General features: G+C 40.7%; 1 protein-coding gene across 1 annotated transcript in view; it reads left to right on the forward strand.

The window, feature by feature from the left end:
- CFAP47 (cilia and flagella associated protein 47) overlaps positions 1-17310 on the forward strand; it is a 583307-nt gene that overhangs the window by 308208 nt on the left and 257789 nt on the right. The window contains exon 48 of the mRNA XM_087721802.1: positions 8056-8229. Within this exon, the coding sequence (XP_087577928.1) occupies positions 8056-8229 (174 nt within the window). The remainder of the gene's footprint in view (positions 1-8055; positions 8230-17310) is intronic.

Genomic DNA, 17310 nt, shown 5'->3' on the forward strand with positions numbered 1-17310 from the left:
TGCCTTTTTTTTCTTGCCTCCACTTGTCCCAGAAGCACTCCATTCTCTGCTAGCAGCTGCTCCCTTCTTCCTCTCCTCCTCGCTGCTGGGTGATCCTGTGTGAAGAAGCAGGTGGCCGCACTTTTTAAAAGGAAATTTTAATGAAACCTCCAATGCGGCAGCCAAAATCTAATCCTGAGCCAAAAAAACAGCTCTCCCCTCTCTACCCGACAGGTCTGCTTTGTCTCACTAAATTGGGCCTAGAGCCTGGGGGAGGATGAGAAATTTAACAGGCAGGAGGGAGGGAAGGATGGAAAGACAGCAGAGTGAGGTTCATGAAGTAAACTCAAGTTTCTTAGCTTCGGCTAGCAAAAGGTGGCAGGCGGTGGTGGCAGGGAATACAAAGGACAACTGGAGAAATGGTGCAGGGCTCAGTCACCCAGGCTTCAAAGAAAAGTTCACTTCAGGGCATGATTCACCTGCTTTCTAAAACAAGATCCTGCTAAGCTCCAGTTCCTACAAAACAAGTTGCGGTGTCCAGTCCGTGCACCCACCTCCTGCCTTTTTAAAGAGACGCCTCCCACCCCCATCGCCCCGCTTTCTCCCACATGTTTCCACCGCAATCCCACCCTTTGTTGGCTCGGCTCTCTTACCTCTGCCCCATTTCCTTCAGAGGCCCCTTACTCTCCCCGTTTCTTCCCCAACCTCTTTCTTCATCCAAATATAGACACAGAGGAAACGCGCACACACCACATGGTGCCAGAGAGACTCACCTGTTCTGACCCCCCCCCTCGGCCCACACCAAAGTACTCCGAGCCAAAGATACTTTATGGAATTTATTCAGACAGACAGGTCCTTGGCAGCAAACCAGCACAGACAGGCCTTGGCAGCAATCTAGCACAGACAAGCCTTGGCAGCAATCCAGCCTGCCAAGCTAACACCACAGTTCTCCAACATTAGTTAATGCGTTGACTTCTGCAAAAAGGGCGTGCGCACAAGCATTCCTTTTATGGTCTGGAGAGGAGCCTAACTGCGCAGAGGCTGTGCCCAGGAGCATGGAAGGCAGTGTTCTGGCAGGCTGGAGAATGGCCGGAAGGGAGCAGGTCAGCTGACAGTAGGCGGAAAATTGTATTTGGGCCTGCAGGCCCCCAGTCAAACCCCTCTCCTGTCCTTCGGGCAAATGTAGCTTGGGCCACTAATTTGGGGCAGGAGAGGTGATGCTTCCTCATTTGACCTTCCGAGGGAGAATGGGCAAGTAATAGGCGCAGATGCCCCTTTTCCAAAACTCCCACTGCATGGAAGCTGCATTGCCCTGTTCACGTAGAGCCCACCCTGAGCTGTTGCCACCATATCACAACAGGGCAAGACCAGTTCAGAGCAGCATGCCAATGGCTACCACACACCTGCATTTTTCCAATTTCTGCCCCAATGCTATTGGAGGAGAGCGAACATACCAGCATATTCACCAGACCCTCTTCTTCTCCTCTGCCGCCACCCTTCCTTGCCTCTATCTTCTAGAAAAGTCTTTGCTCCCCTGGAATTAGAGATGAGATCCATGCAGGTTGAGTCCCTCCAGCGCCGTGAGGTGTGTGTGTGTGTGTTTGCTCTGTGTATACATATGGACGAAGAAAGAGCTGTGAAGAAGGAAATGGGGTGGAGGTAAGCAAGCCAGCGAAGGGTGGGACCGTGGTGGAAATATGTGGGAGTAAGTGGGGTGGTGAGGTGTCCCTTTAGAAAGGCAGGAAGTGGGCACATGGATTGAACACCACGACTTGTTTTGTAGGTTCTGGAGGTCAGCAGGATCTTCTGTTTTATTATTATTATTTTTAATTACTATTATTGTATATTTTTCTTTGTTATACATAATGTTTCCATTTCTGCAATGGCAGTGTGCTGTCTATATCAACTGTCTCTTAAATACACATAATTTTATACACACTATAATTATAACCATTATTTTCATAATACTTAAAATATAATCTTCCCTTCTAATCACCCTGTACAATTTAATCTATAATAAAATATAATCCAGTGATAATGTTACTTTGCTATTATTGCATACACACACATACACATTGTGTGTACATAATTCTTGCTGCCGTTATCACATATAATATTAAATATATAATTATTTTATTGTATTTTCCCAGTAATATACTGTTAGGAATATAATCTAACGGTTGGGTTGGCAATATATAAATCATGTAACAATGCTGTACCTGTTTCTTTAAATCATGCTGTAAATGTGATTGGTTGCTGTTTCCTCAATCGGCCATAAGATGGAGCCAGAATCATTGTTAGATGCTGATCTGATATGAGTGTTTGGAAGCTGGCTGTTAGAAGTGCCGTATAGTGATCAGCATGAGTTGTTGTAAGTTTTGCAACTGGAATAAATTAGAAACAAATGATAATGTAATTATCGACACCCAAGTAGTCCCTAATGATGAGGTAGTAAAACCAGTAATTAAAGAAATTAAGGAAGAAGTATAGGACGAACCAGAACAAGAGCAGGTTATACAGGAGAGTCCACTGGTGAGTCCTGAAATACCTAGACGTTCAACTCGTGTAACAAGACCACCCGACAGGTAACAGGCATCTATAGTATGTCAGGTAAATAAGGCTCCCGCTAATTACCAAGAATTAACTCTATATCCAACTGAGGAACAGAAAGCTTGGAAAGATGCAATGGAAAAGGAGTTAAAATCATTGCAAAAGTTAGAAGTATATGAAAATATAAAGTTTCCACCAGGTAATTGGTTGAGTCACAGGAAGAACGAGCGCCCTCTACTATGAGGAAGGAGAACTGTGTGCCTCAGCTACCTCGGGACTTTTAACCGTCACTTAACTCTGCTCCGGTGATCAGAAAATGCCTAAAAAGTCAGACTAGATGAGGCATGCAGTTCTCCTGCCTCATAGTAGAGGGCGCTTTTTAGAGGCTTTTTTAAACAGTTAGGCAGTCATTCACGGTGAGGTAGCAGCTAGCTGGCCTCACCTCAGCACTTGCCTTTCCCTTTTACATTTTTTTTCTTTTCATGATGAGAACGGTGAGGCTGTGCCTCCTCTGCCTCCCCTGACTGCACGTCATTGACGTAAATGCATGCCACCCCAGTTGTAAGTCATGTCCTTCTAGAGTCAATATTCTTTTGTTCTTCAAATTTATACACTCTTTCACCCATCTAAGTACTGAGGCCTGGTAGTATAGTTCCAATCTGGTAGTCTACACCTTCCCTTACTTTTAGTGTCTTGTAACGTTTTCAGTTTGATTCTTGTTTTTTTGCCTTGCCAGGCAAATTTTAAGGTCAATTTGTTTAAATCCTCAAAAAACTTTTCCCCTACTTTTATTGCTTGAAATAAAAATAGCAATTTCAGTGGAATATTCATTTTTGATGTGGCTATCCTTCACACCAAGGGCAACTGTAGATTTCTCAATTTTTCCAAGTCTGTCTTTATTTGTTGTATTAATTTAATGTAGTTTCCTGATTAGAATGGTTTCCTACCTAAAAGACAACTGAAAAATAATATGATTATTGTGAACGCATTGGAATATTACGAAGCTGATTCTTGGATGCACAAAAAGCCTTTGATAATATGAACTGGCAAATTATGATACGTCAATTAAAATGTATGGAGTTTGGCAAAAACTTCAAGCAATATATTCCAAGCAACATAGTCTGAACAAATGGCAAAAGTAATAGTAAATGGGGATATAAGGGAACATTTTAACATAAGCAAGGGCACAAGACAAGGGTGTACACTGTCTCCTTTATTATTTATATTAATTTTGGAGGTCTTGCTCAAAAAGATCAGACAAGATCCAGTAATAAAAGGTTTTGAAATAAAAAAAAGAAAAGTACAAGCACAAGCATTTGCAGATGACTTAGTATTTATTTTGGATGAACCCCTAGAAACAGGACCCAAACTAATAAAAACAACAGAAGAGTTTGATGAGGTGGCAGGACTAAAAATAAACAAGGAAAAGACTAAGATGTTGACAAAGAATCTCACAAATAAACAGAAAAATGAACTGACGGAAAAGATGGCTATGCAGATAACTAAAAAAGTTAAATATTTGGGAATCTGGTTAACAGCAAGATGTAAAACCATAAAAAGATCTTCTGTTTTAGGAATCAGGTTGCACCCCTTGCCTGAAGTGAACTTTTCTTTGAACCCTGGATAACTGAGTTGTGTACCATCTCTCCAGTTGTCCTTTGTATTCCCTGCTGCTGCCCCGCCACTTTTTGCTGTCCAAGCTAAAAAACTTGAGTTTACTTCATGAACCTTGCTCTGCTTCCTTTCCGTCCTTTCCCCCTTCCTGCCTGTTAAATTTCTCATACTCTGTCAGACCCTAGCCCTGATTTAGCGAGACAAAGCAGACACGCTGGAAGGAAAGATGAGAGCTGTTTTTTTGGCATGGGATTGGTTGCCACATTGAAGGTTTCATTAAAAATCCTTTTTAAAAAGTGCAGCCACAGATTCCTTCCCAGGAAGCAAAGCCTGGCTTGGATGAACTGATTAGCCCTGAAGGCGAGCTCCAGAATTTCTGATTGTCTCTCCCTTCTTAGGTGTACCTATCCAATATATCCATCAGGAGAGAATAGGACATTAATGTTGGGGCAATCTAATATGGGAGGGAGAGAGATGCTCCAAAGGCCAGACACCACAAGAGAATGCTCTGTTCCTGGTTCTGCCAGATGACATTCCATAACTGGGAAGAGACATCTGGCAGAACCCAGAAAGAAAGCCCAGATATTAGATTGGCCCCAATATTAATTTGTTTTTGCAAAGGGTTAAAGATGTGGTTTTATTATCAGGTGTAGGGATCCAGATGTATTGTCTAGCCTATGTGGTAACTTAATTGCTGTTTGTGGTTTTTGGTAAATCTGCTGCTGTTTGTACTTGTATAGTTTTTATATATTTTTAAATTCCTGCTAGAAACTAAGAATCATGAATTTGAGTGGGCTACAACCATATAAATTGAAATAATAAAGAAGCATATCTGCTGCTGAAAATACTAAGGAGTTCATTCTTAGCTGTAGGATTACCTGGAAATCCTAGGTTTATAGGCTGGGTTTCTATTGATGTGTCTGTAATAGTAAGATTGGTGAGCTTATTCATAATATAAGGAGAGAAAAAAGAATGCATAAGTGAAAGTACACTTTCCTTCCTCACTTTCAAATGGCTCTCTGTTCTGAAGCAAGGTCCCCCCTCCCATCCAAATCCAAATGCGTGTCTTCTTGATAGCCTTCTGAAAGAACTTAGAAGCCTGATATTCTCCTAAATCTTAGGCTAGGCTGATGGATTCTTGTTTTAGAAAGCCATTTGTATGTTATTGGGATTTCCATTTTCTAGCTATCTTGAATAAGTAATTTTTGATTTACCATCATTCTTTTAGCAACTTGTTCAAAGTTACAGTGGCGCTGGAAAAAGGTGTCTTATGACTGATCCTCACACTGACAACCATCACAGGATCCCCATGATCAAGTGTGCTGCCCCACTCACCCACATGTTACTGTTGGTTTAGAGAGAGCTTTATTTTGTCTTTTTCCCAGCAGTTCTGTTTCAGGTTTCAGTTCATTCACAGCTGCTAGATTAGAACAGCAATTTGGCTTGAGACCAATTAGATAAAGAAATGAACATATGGCAAATTCAAAACAGTCTTGGAAGCAGGAGGAGCCATGACGAGATGGACGTGCGGTCTCGATGCTCTGAGACCGCAGCCAATACTTTTGCCGCTGGGTGGTCTAATCGGACCTAAACCGTCCCAAAGAGACTGTGAACAGGAAGAATACGTCTTGCTGACCTCAGGGATATCGCAAAATCCCTGAAAGAAGCAAGAGAAGTTCTTCAAGCCGCGACAAAAAATCCAGCCAAGGCTGACAAAGTCGGGGCAGCTCCAAAACAGAAGGATACAGGAAGCGAAAGTGTTTCCAGCTGATGAGGAACTTTTACTGTTTTAAAAAGAGACTGCCTATAAAAACTCAAAAACCAATTTAAACTAATAATAGAAGAATCAAGCGGCGGAATTAAATTTGGAATGGTTTTGGACAGTGGTATCTTACTTTTTAAATGCTATCTTCATGGATGGAATTTATGCAAGCCTTTGAAACAAATGGATTAAGTTTTCTTCTTCTATTTTTTCTTTTATTGTTCTCTGTAACCTATGGACTAAAGTTTTCCTCTTTCATTGCTGTGGGTATTTTTCTAATTCATTTCAAAATTGGACTCTTTTTTTCTAACTTGAAATACAAAAAAAATACAAAAGGAAATTAGATTTTCAACAGTATTACCACTGCTCAGAGGCTGGGAGGATTTGTTGATTGGAGTATGTGTATTGAAAATGGAACACTTTTTTTTCCTCCACAGATTGTTTTGACTTGGCACTACAAGGTTTTTCTGCTTGGCTACAGAGAATGATAAGAAGGGGAGCACACAGATGTCCCTTTGAAGTATATTTCTAATCAGAGAAAAGTGAAAACAATGTTCTTTGTGAATCTATGCTTTAATTGTATTAACCTTCCAAGATAGAGCAGCTGTGTTTGTTAGAATGACACAATTTCAAAAGAAAATAGAATTCTCAAGTTTGCAAAAGATACTTTCAGAAATAAAGAAATTATCAAATACATATGAAAGAATAGAGAAAAAACTGGAATACTTAGAGCACATAACAATAAAATATGATGAAGAAATTGAGGATGTCTATCAAATGCAAAATGGAGTGGTTGAAACTCAAAAAATCGAAGTGGAAAATGAATATAAAAAGATTAAACCCGCTGATATTTATGGTGATTGCTTTGTCTCTGAAAATGGAAAGAATGGAATACTGAAGGAGGAATTAAATTGAGAGGAAATCTATTCTAGACCCTCTAAAGGAGGAGGCAAGAGAACGTCATGCCTCATCTACGTCAGGAATTTTTCAGCTTTTAACCCTTGCTTAACTCTGCTCGAGTGATCATAAAGATAGACTAAATGAGGCACCTCCTCCTGTAGAGGGCACTTTTTTAGAGGCTTTTTAAACAGTTAAGCACTAAGCAGAGTCATCCATAGTGACTCTGGCAGCAACTAGCTCAGCCTGACCTCAGCTCTTGCCTTTTTTCTTTTACATTTTTTTTCTTTTCATGGTGACAGTGGTGAGGCTCTGCCTCCACTGCCTCCCCTGACTGCACGTCCCTGCTTGTGTTCCACTTTCAATACAGACTTTGACTGGGTAGTTTCAAAAGAGAAGCCAAAATCCAATCAGAGGTTTGGAATTAAGTTTGACAGCCAATGGTCAGAGTTCAGGGTTTACAAGTAGCATTCACAGGAACAGCCCAGGACAGGAGTTTAGAGGGTCATTTCCAAATGAAGCCAGCCATGAACAAGCCCCAGACTAAACTTCCAGGCAATGGCCAATTAGTCTATCAAACAGATAAACAGCTGCTCAAACAGGGTCCAAAACATGAACACAGAGTCTCCCGACAACTTAAACTAAATCCACTGCATCATTTCACAAACAAACATCTGGGCATGACCTCCCAACATTGCTTCTAGCAATGCCTCCCTCTGCCTGCCATGCTAAATAACTCCCAGTGCAGCCCATCAAAAGGGGTGAGACCTTTTTCCCCAGCAATCTGGCACACTTCCACCTCTCTGCCCTCCCATCTTACTTACTGGCCTGCAAGCTTCCCCAACCAAGGCATGTTCTGCTGGCAGTTCAGAGTCAGTAATTCCTGACATCCAGGAACAATCTCATTCTCCCTTGAAGTCTTTGAGGTAGAAGTGGAGGAGTCATTGTCCACAGGAGACATCACATCAAGTGATCAAAATTTGGGCAAACAAAATCTGTGGGGGAAACTGAATTTGCTTAACAATCATATGATTTACTTAATAATCATGGTAAAAAAAAAGGTTGTAAAATCAAGCACAACTCATTTAACAATCACTTAGCAACAGTTTTCAATTGTGGTTGTAAATTGAGAACTATCTGTAATTTGGAGGAGGGGATTAATTTTTATTATATTCTTATTTATTTGATTTTTTATTTTGCAAAAATGTTTTTGCCCTGATAATAAATGTTCCATTTCTTTTCTATTATCATAGGGGCAGCTTACTTTACAAAATGAAGCAGATGGTACAGCTCATATCTTTCTCTTGAAAGGGATTGCAACAAAGCCATTGGCGCTGGATCATATTAAGCTAGATTGCCAAGTTAGACAAACTATACAAAAGGTCATAATGGTGCCCAATTTTACCAAGAATGAATTGATATATAAGGTATATATATATATATATATCTCAAAGAGACTCTATACTTGTTTTACAGAATGATCGGTCTAATAAATACACAGTGAAACCTCAATGTAATGGACCCTCTTTAGACAGACTTTGGATGCAGAAACCAAATTGCTCCAGATATTAAATAGTTTTTATTTTTTTTAGACAAACAAACACAAACAAAACATAAAACATAAAATTATCTTCCAGTTACATACAGTGTGTTGGTTGGTTACAAAACTTTTGTGAATCCTCTCCATAGTCGTCACTTACAATTTATATAAAATCTCATCAATCTAGTATATATGTATACATTATTATCATTATTAATCATTTATTTTACTATAACTATTATTACTTCGTTTTATGCGAGAGATTCTGAATTTTGAATTAATTTATATTATGGCATTTCATTACATCATCCTAAATCAATCCAATGGTAGTAGATATTTATATTATATTCTATATCATTCCATTATCCTTGTATTTGTAAGATTCTCTAGTATATTTCATTTCCATATTTTTTTATCTAACCATTGATAAAATAAATCCCATATCTTATAAAAAATGTTATCTTCTTGTTCTCGGATTTCAAATGTCAATTTGCTCATTTCAGCACATTCCATTATTTTCTGAATAACTTCCTCCTGCATTGATGTTTTCTCATTTTTCCATTTTTTTGCAAATACAATTTTAGCTGCTGTTAACACATTTACAATCAGATATTTCAATTCTCTACTATATATTTCTGGTAAAATCCCCAATAAGAATAACTTTGGTTTGAAGTCTATATGTTTTTCTATCCTTCTGGATCCACAGCTGACTTTAGAACACCATTTGTCAGCTGTGACCAGGGGGACATTTGCCCAGGTTCGCCTGGTGCACCAATTGCGGCCCTACCTGAACCGGGAGGCCCTCAGAACAGTCACTCACGCCCTTGTGACCTCAAGACTGGACTACTGTAATGTGCTCTACATGGGGCAGCCCTTGAAGAGCATTCGGAGACTTCAGCTTGTCCAGAATGCAGCCGCGCGAGTGATCGTGGGTGCACCCCGGTACACCCACGTTACACCTATCCTCCGCGAGCTGCACTGGCTGCCTATTGGACTCCGGATGCGCTTCAAGGTGCTAGTCGTTACTTTTAAAGCCCTACATGGTATCGGACCTGGGTACTTGAGAGACCGCCTCCTGCCAATTACCTCTCTACGACCAATTAAATCCCACAGATTAGGCCTCCTCCGGGTTCCATCAGCTAGCCAATGTCGACTGTTATTGGATTTGAAAAAGCTTTAATCTTCTCCCAGCTTAATAACAAAGCCTCACATATATAATGTCTTCTGAAGTATCCCTGTGTTTTAATTCCCTTGTACCATAAGAAAGCATGCCATCCCAACAACAGATCATGTCCTTCTAGTGTCAATAGTCTAGAATTTCTTAGCATTATCCATTCCTTATTCCACATCAAGCTTGTTGCCTGATAGTATAACTCCCAATTAGGCAGGCCAAATCTTCCTCTTGTTCTAGCATCTTGCAACAGTTTTAATTTTATTCTCGCTTTCTTTCCCTGCATATATACTTCAACACTATTTTATTTAGATTTTCAAAATAATCTTTCCCTAATCTGATTGGAATTGTCTGGAACAAATATAAAATCCTAGGTAGTATATTCATCTTGATTGTTGATATTCTCCCTATTAGTGATAACTGTAAATTTTCCCATTTTGCCAGGCCTGTCACAATCTGTTGTTTAAGTTTATGATAATTATTCGCTTTAAGTGTACTGCATCTTGCTGTCAAGTATATCCCCAAATACTTGACCTTATTCGTGACCTGTATCTTCAAAGTTTCTGCCAATTCTTCCCTTTGTCTTGCTAACATATTCTTTGTCAGAATCTTCGTTTTATCTTTATTTATTTTCAGGCTTGCTACTTTTCCACATTCCTCTATCTTTTCTATCAATTTAAGTGCTGTTTCTAATGGATCCTCTAAAATGAAAACTTGGTCATCTGTGAATGCTTGCAGTTTGTATTCTTTCTTTTTAATTTTCATTCCTTTTATATCTTTTGCTTCTCTACTATTTCTATTTAAGACGTCTAATGTTAAGACAAACAACAGAGGTGACAGTGGGCAGCCTTGTCTTGTCCCTTTCCTTATATCAATAGAATCTGTCAGTTCCCCATTTACCATTAATTTTGCTTAAGGTGTCCAGATTTTCAGATTGGTAAAGAGGGACACCTTTGACCGGGGGGGGGGAGGAGGGGGGGGACTTGATTAAAAATTTTATACGGAGCAACAAAAATTTTCATACAACTCAAAAATAGTATTGTAATATTTTTTTATTTCAACATAACTACAATTTACAAATATAAATTGTAATTGTTGGCAAACATCAAAATTTTGATCACGTGACCATGAGAATGCTGCAACGGTCGCTAAGTGTGAAAATGGTCGCTAAGTGTGAAAAATGGTCATCAGTTACTTTTTTCAATGCCATTGTAACTTTGGTCACTAAGCCCATTATACCACCTTTCTTGCCACAGTTCTTAAGTGAATAACTGCAGCTGATAAGTTAGTAACATAAGTGAATCTGGTTTCCCCATTTGACTTTGTCAAAAGGTCACAAAAAGCAATTACATGACCTCAGGACACTGAAACCATCATAAATACGAATCTGTTGCCAAACATCAAAATTTTGATTGCGTGACCATGAGGATGCTGCAACAGTCACTAAGTGTGAAAATGATAGCTAAGTGTGAAAAATGGTCATCAGTCACTTTTATTCAATGCCATTGTAACTTTGGTCACTAAACAGCCATGTTCCTGACTTAACAACCACCATGATTCACTTAATGTGGCAATAAAAGATCGCAAAATGAGGCAAAAATCATTTAACAAAGATCTCCCTTAGCAACAGAAATTGGGGGATCAATCCTGGTTGTAAGTTGAGGATTACCGGTAGCCAATTGCAAAAGGCAACTTTACTTGGAACAGGTGAGATTGTGCCCGGATCCCTTTCATGCCAACATCCCAGCCTGTCCATGGGGAGAACTCCACAGGCGGACAAAAGCCCCCAATCCTCTCTCAACCTCCAGCTGACTCTGCCATCCGCCATAGCCACACATGCCCCTCAAAGGCAAAACTCAGGGGGCTGAATTCTACAGGGGGAGGAGTAAAGGGGGGATTTGAGGGGCAGCCCAAAGCACCATCTGTCTAAATTTGCATCAGGCAGGCAGAATCATTTTCATAGACCATGATCAGAGGAGCAGCTGATCCTATGGAGAGACTCCTCCTGCATTCAGTCCCAGGCCTACAAGTGGAAGTACGCCTTCCTTCCTTCCTCCTTTCAACTTCCTTCCTTCTTTCCCTCCCTCCCTCTTTCTTCCTTCTAGCCTTCCTCCCTTTCCATTCTTTCTCCTTCCTTCCTCTTGCCTATCTACCTTCTGTCTTTCTGCTCTTTAGATCTCTCTTCCTCCTTCCTTTCTCCTTCCATCCTTTCACCAAAAATCAGGATGTTTTATTAGCATCAGCATCATTCTACTGAAAATGCCAGATCTGTGGTACTTCTGGATGAAATTTAGAAAATTACAGAGACATGAGGAACCATTATATAATTTCACTTGGCAAAACTCTGATTAAAATAATAGCAACAAAATGTAAGGTTTTTTAATTTTAAAACTCTAGCAAAACATAGATTTATTTCCAGTTTAGTTAATTAATGTCATTATACAAAGGAATGCAATTGATTAAATAAAAATGACTTTTTCTTTTATTAAGAATACTTATTCTACATTAAACTAGAAAATATTTCATAGGCCCTTCAACAAGTTTGTTACAAGTTTTCAGGAATGCATGCATTCTTGAAACTGATACCATTTAATGTTAAAAAGCAGATGGCTAACTAAGTACACTAAAAACCATGTTTAATTATTTGCTACTTGAGGCCAATAGCAATGATGAAGAAATTTCTGTCATCCTCAGTGACAATATTTTTAGGGCCAAAAAATAAAACTCTGTATATTGGATCTGTTATCCATTTCTTAGACTTCAATCAATCAATATAATTATTTCCGTCAAAGAAAGCTTAAAAGTAGTGATTAAACAATGGCACTATAAAGAAAACATCATTTTAATGATTCTCTATGAATGTGTGCATAGCATTTTAGCATACCATTATTAATAAGCTAAAAACACTTAAAACCTGAGCTAAGAATAACCTAAAATAAAGGATAAAATCATGGCATTGTTGAAAGACTATGTCCCTAATGAAAACCAAACAGGAATCTGAAAATATTCTCTGATATCATTTTTCAATATTGTTGAGAATTATTGTTCATAATTCTCTGATTTAGTAAAAGTTTACATTTAGAGCCTCAGGCAACACTACTTGTATCCCTTCAAATATTTGAGAATCTCTAGCCTGTGTTAGCACCCCCATTAACTTTCTTTCATTCCAACCTACACTGCAGGGTGGTTGCTGCAGGGAAAATTAGAAGGGAGTTCAAAGTTCATTGCTTTGAGCTTTTGAATGAAGGGAGGATTAAAACTCAAAGATTAAGTTCATTTCCTCACTAATGAATTATAAGCCTTCAGGGCCATCCACCCAATTTTGAAGAAACATAAACCCATACTCATTACTGATCTTTCAAATTTATTATGGGATGACTGTAGAAGACATTATAAATTACCAGTGGGAAATATACTTAGTTGCATAACTAAATAAAACAATTCTAAACTTAATGTCATGTATTCCAATTCACAGGCATATAATACTGCCGCGAACCTGCTGTTCATGCGATATGTTAAGACCACCTTACTATATTTGAGTTAAAAATGATCAGTAAGCACCAGCAATCTTTAAAAGAGTTTGCTGTATGCTGCCGTCTTGCCAACCTGGAATTTTCGCACTCTGCAAGTCTCCATCTTCATAATTTGCTAGAGTTCATTGGAGGATTTTATTTCGACAATTCAGAGTTTCATTCCAATTATACCCACATTTTATTTGCCTGGGAGCTCCCCCACCCAATGTTCCCTCTAATTTTTTTTCAGTGTGTGCGGAAAAGTATAGTGTTTGAGCGGCACATTTTCATGCCTGAGCACCTGAATTTTTTTCACAGATGTTTCACAGAGCAATTGATTTATAGGATCTGAATTGGAATGGAGAAAAATGGTTTTGTGCGTGCGTGAGTGTGTGTGTGTGTGTGTGTGTGTGTGTGTGTGTGTGTGTGTGTTTTAGTGAGTGAGGGATCCAGTAAGGGAACTGTGCCTATTTAGGAAAGAAGGTAAATTATTGCAAACATGATCAGTGGAAGATAAGTATGGGGACAGATTGGGCGGTAGAGAGAAATGATAAAAGAGTGGGAAAGAGGAAGAAAAAAAGAGGGGAGAGACAGAAAGAGACAGAGAAGGAGAGAGAAAGTGACAGAAGAATGGAAAAGAAAGAGAAAGAGAAGAGAAACAGAGAGAAAGAGGATGAGAGAGACAGAGAGAAGAGAGGAAGAGGAAAGAGTAAGAGAGAACATTTCAACTCTGAGGTGCAAATATTCTCTTTGATTGGTAATTTTATTTGTCCATTTACTATCCAATACTCTCATTTCTCCTTAAGTTCATCAAGAATTCCCTTCTTTTTATTGAATTTATCACAATACCGTGAGAATAACTTTTTCAGCATAGCTTTACAGCTATTTAAAATACATAGTAATTTAGGTCAGGTTTTCAGAACATTAGTCTATTTGTAAGTCACTAAGTGCAAAGAAACAGAATTCAGAAAGTTGGCTTCCCTTTTTGCAATTGCCTATTGCCTGCTTAATTTTCTCCCTACATTTTTGATAACTGATATTCACTGTTGACCCAAGAAGCCCATCGTAGAAAGAAACCCTCCCTATGAACTTTGTTGGGTTTCCATGGAATGAAGTTTGATCTTTTTCTCAACCATACAGTAGCATATTCTTTCTAAGGAGGCTATAATCAAGATAGTCCATAATTGCCTATCAATCTAACAGTATGGCGATTGACAATCTCTTTATATTTCAACTCTAATTCTTTCAGTCTTAAAGGTTTGGGGAGGAGAAATCCAAAAATTCTTTTAAAGAGGAAAAAAATGCTTGCACAATTACATCCATGGAGACATGTATATATACACAACACACAGAGAAACAAATTTAACAAAGGGCTAAGCCTGCCCACCAACTATCTCTCTCTCTCTCTCTTAATGAGAGAGAGGGGGGAGAGGGAGTATCCCTCCTTCCTTCAGCCCAACACTCTTGCTGGCATCCCGGCCAGACGAGAGGGACTGCAGAGGATCTGGGGCAGCAAGTCCTACGATGGGAAAGTTGCTTCTTGGAAGGAATGACCCGGCTTGGCTCCCGCTTTCGATCTGCCGCCCAATGACCAAACGGAGAAGCGAAGAGGCAGGAGAGACGAAGCGGGAGCCAAGCCGGGTCATTCCTTCCAAGAGGCAACTTTCCCATCGAATGACTCGCTGCCCTAGACTCGAGGAGACCCTCTGCAGTCCCTCTCACCTGGCCAGAATGCCAGCGAGAGTGTTGGGCTGAAGGAAGGAGGGATACACACACGTTCTCCCCCTCCCTCCCTCCCTCTCTCTCTCTCTCAAATGGCAAATCCGAGCAGCCGCTGCTGGGAGCCTGTCCCATGCCTTCTCCCAACCCCCACACCCCTTCTCTCAGCTACTTTCTGCCTTATGATTGCTGTCTCCAGGCTGGCTCTCCTCTCCTATTATCGTGGAAGGCGTCTCACAAAAACCACTGGGCGGCAGCTGGAAACTGCTGTGTGGTGTTTTGTTGCCACGTGCGTGGCCGCGCCCCCACCCCAAATTAAAAACAATATACAAAGACATTTAACAGTTGGGGACAGGAAGGAAGAAATGCTTTGTGGGCATAAGCCTGGACATAATCACGGGAGAAGGAAGGAAGACGAGGGCAAGAGCCAAGCCCTCCTTCTTCTTCTTCTAACAAAGCAGCTGCAACTTGTGCAAGCTTAGGGTAGGCTTCATCGCGATGTACTCATTTCCCACAACCACCTCCCTCTCCAATATTAAAAAGTCCCTTCAGTCCCGATGCGAGCAACCCACTCGGTGTCCCTGGCCCGCACTAGAAAATAATAGCCCCTGAGATCCCACCATCGCTTTCGGGAGAAAAAGGAGGTGGGGGATAGTTCCCCCCCGCAGCAAACCTGTGGCAGCCGCCCGAGCTCCCTCCCCACGCCTTCTCGCCTTTCCTCAGGTGGAAGTTGCTCGCAATCTCACCCTCTCGCAAGGCTCTCAACTCCTCCGGGGACTCTTCGCCATGGTGGCTCGACAAGCTCAGGCTTTCTCCTGCTGCTGTTGCCACTGCCGTCTAGTTCCAGCAGAACGCGGCACGGGATGGCTTGGGGACCGAGTGCGCAAAACATGTCAAAGACGCTGGCCGCGTCACGTAAGTTCCCGCCCCCACCCCCGCGCCTGCGCCTGTTCTTTTTGGAGGCCTGGCATCTTGGGCAAGTCTGGGGACCTTGCAAAGGCCTTGCGAGGTTTCCGAAGATGTCAAAGACGCGGCCGCACTGCGTAAGTTCCTGCCCCCACCCCCGCGCCTGTGCCCGTTCTTAAAAAAAATAGGGACTTTTTAAGAACACTGTGGGACACGGGACAAATTGTAGAAAAGCGTGCCTGCCCCACTGAAAGCGGGACGTCTGGTCACCTTACTTTTGCTGTTTGTTTATGATATATAGCTTCTATAGCTTGAATAAATTTCTTGCCAAAGCCCATCTGCTCCAACTGTAATAACATAAATCGCCAATTCCTCTTGAAGTTCAATTAATGATTCTTTTTTTCCTGTCTCCTCTTATTTCCCTCTCAGATGTGCTACGTAAAATAGTTCTGCTTTCTCAATTGAACCTATTCTATATCTTTGTCCTTGCCATACAAACATGAGACCTTCTGGTATCAACCATCTGTAATTAACACCTTTTTAAAGTAGAATTTTAGTCAAAAATTGATATTCTCTTTTCATCTCTCTCACTCTTCTTGGTACTTGTTTCAGAACCACAATCTCCTTATCTTTATATTTCAATCTTAACACGGCCCTATTCTTTTTGCTAGATCATCAGTACTAGATAGACTACTAGCTTTGTTGCCCATGATTCCAAAGGGATTTCTTGGACTGGGCTTCTTCAGTATGGAGCCTGACCCACCCTAGCCAAGGGTTTTCTTGGACCTTAATTCTGTACAGGATGTGATCAGAAGCTCTCCCTTGTATCTGGAATCCTGGCCAAAACCCTCCCTTCACTCTGGGATTTCTCAGACCTTTTCTTCGGTACAGGGCTTCGATCAGCTGGCCAGCATGCATGCTCCTGCTGGAAAACAGAAGACTAGCTTTTCCAGTTTCTGGAACTGCTGCACGCACAAAGGCCAGCTGATTATCACGTGCATAAGTGCACCAAAAACCCAGAGGAAGAATGGATGCCGTCGCATGTGCCAGGCGACATGACTCTGTGCGCCACTTGAGGCATACATCCCACAGGTTCACTATCATGGCCATATTATCAATAGCTGTCTTTGGCTAAGCCTGGGAGGATTGGTCTGCTTTCCTTATTGCCACACCCTCCTGTTAATTGCTGGGTGGAAAACTGATATCCAGAAATACACAGTCTCTTTCATTACCATGTTACAAAAATCTGTTGACATTTATGACTTCAGATTATTATTTTTATATTATAAACTAAGATGGGTCTCAATCCCAATCATAAATAGGTTTAGATCTGTTCTTATTGATATTAAGGATTTTGAAATTTTTGAAATTTAATAAAATTTGTATGCCGCCCAATCCCGTAGGACTCTGGGCGGCTTACAGAAACAAGATAAAAAACATTTTAAAAAATTTAAAAATAAAAATACAGTTATTGAAATTACACACCATCCATGCTGTCTAGGTGGGGCTGGACATTAATCAACAGCCCCAGGCCTGCCGGAACAGCCAGGTTTTGGTGGCTTTTCAGAAGGCTGGGAGAGTGGTAAGGGTCCGGATCTCCATGGGTAGATCGTTCCACAAGGCCGGCGCAGCTACAGAGAAGGCCCTCCCTCGAGGGGCC

The sequence above is a fragment of the Thamnophis sirtalis genome, unplaced genomic scaffold (genome assembly GCF_051295495.1).
Source record: "Thamnophis sirtalis isolate CommonGarterSnake01/CBP01778 unplaced genomic scaffold, rThaSir2_p1.2 scaffold_8, whole genome shotgun sequence".
Taxonomy (NCBI): domain Eukaryota; kingdom Metazoa; phylum Chordata; class Lepidosauria; order Squamata; family Natricidae; genus Thamnophis; species Thamnophis sirtalis.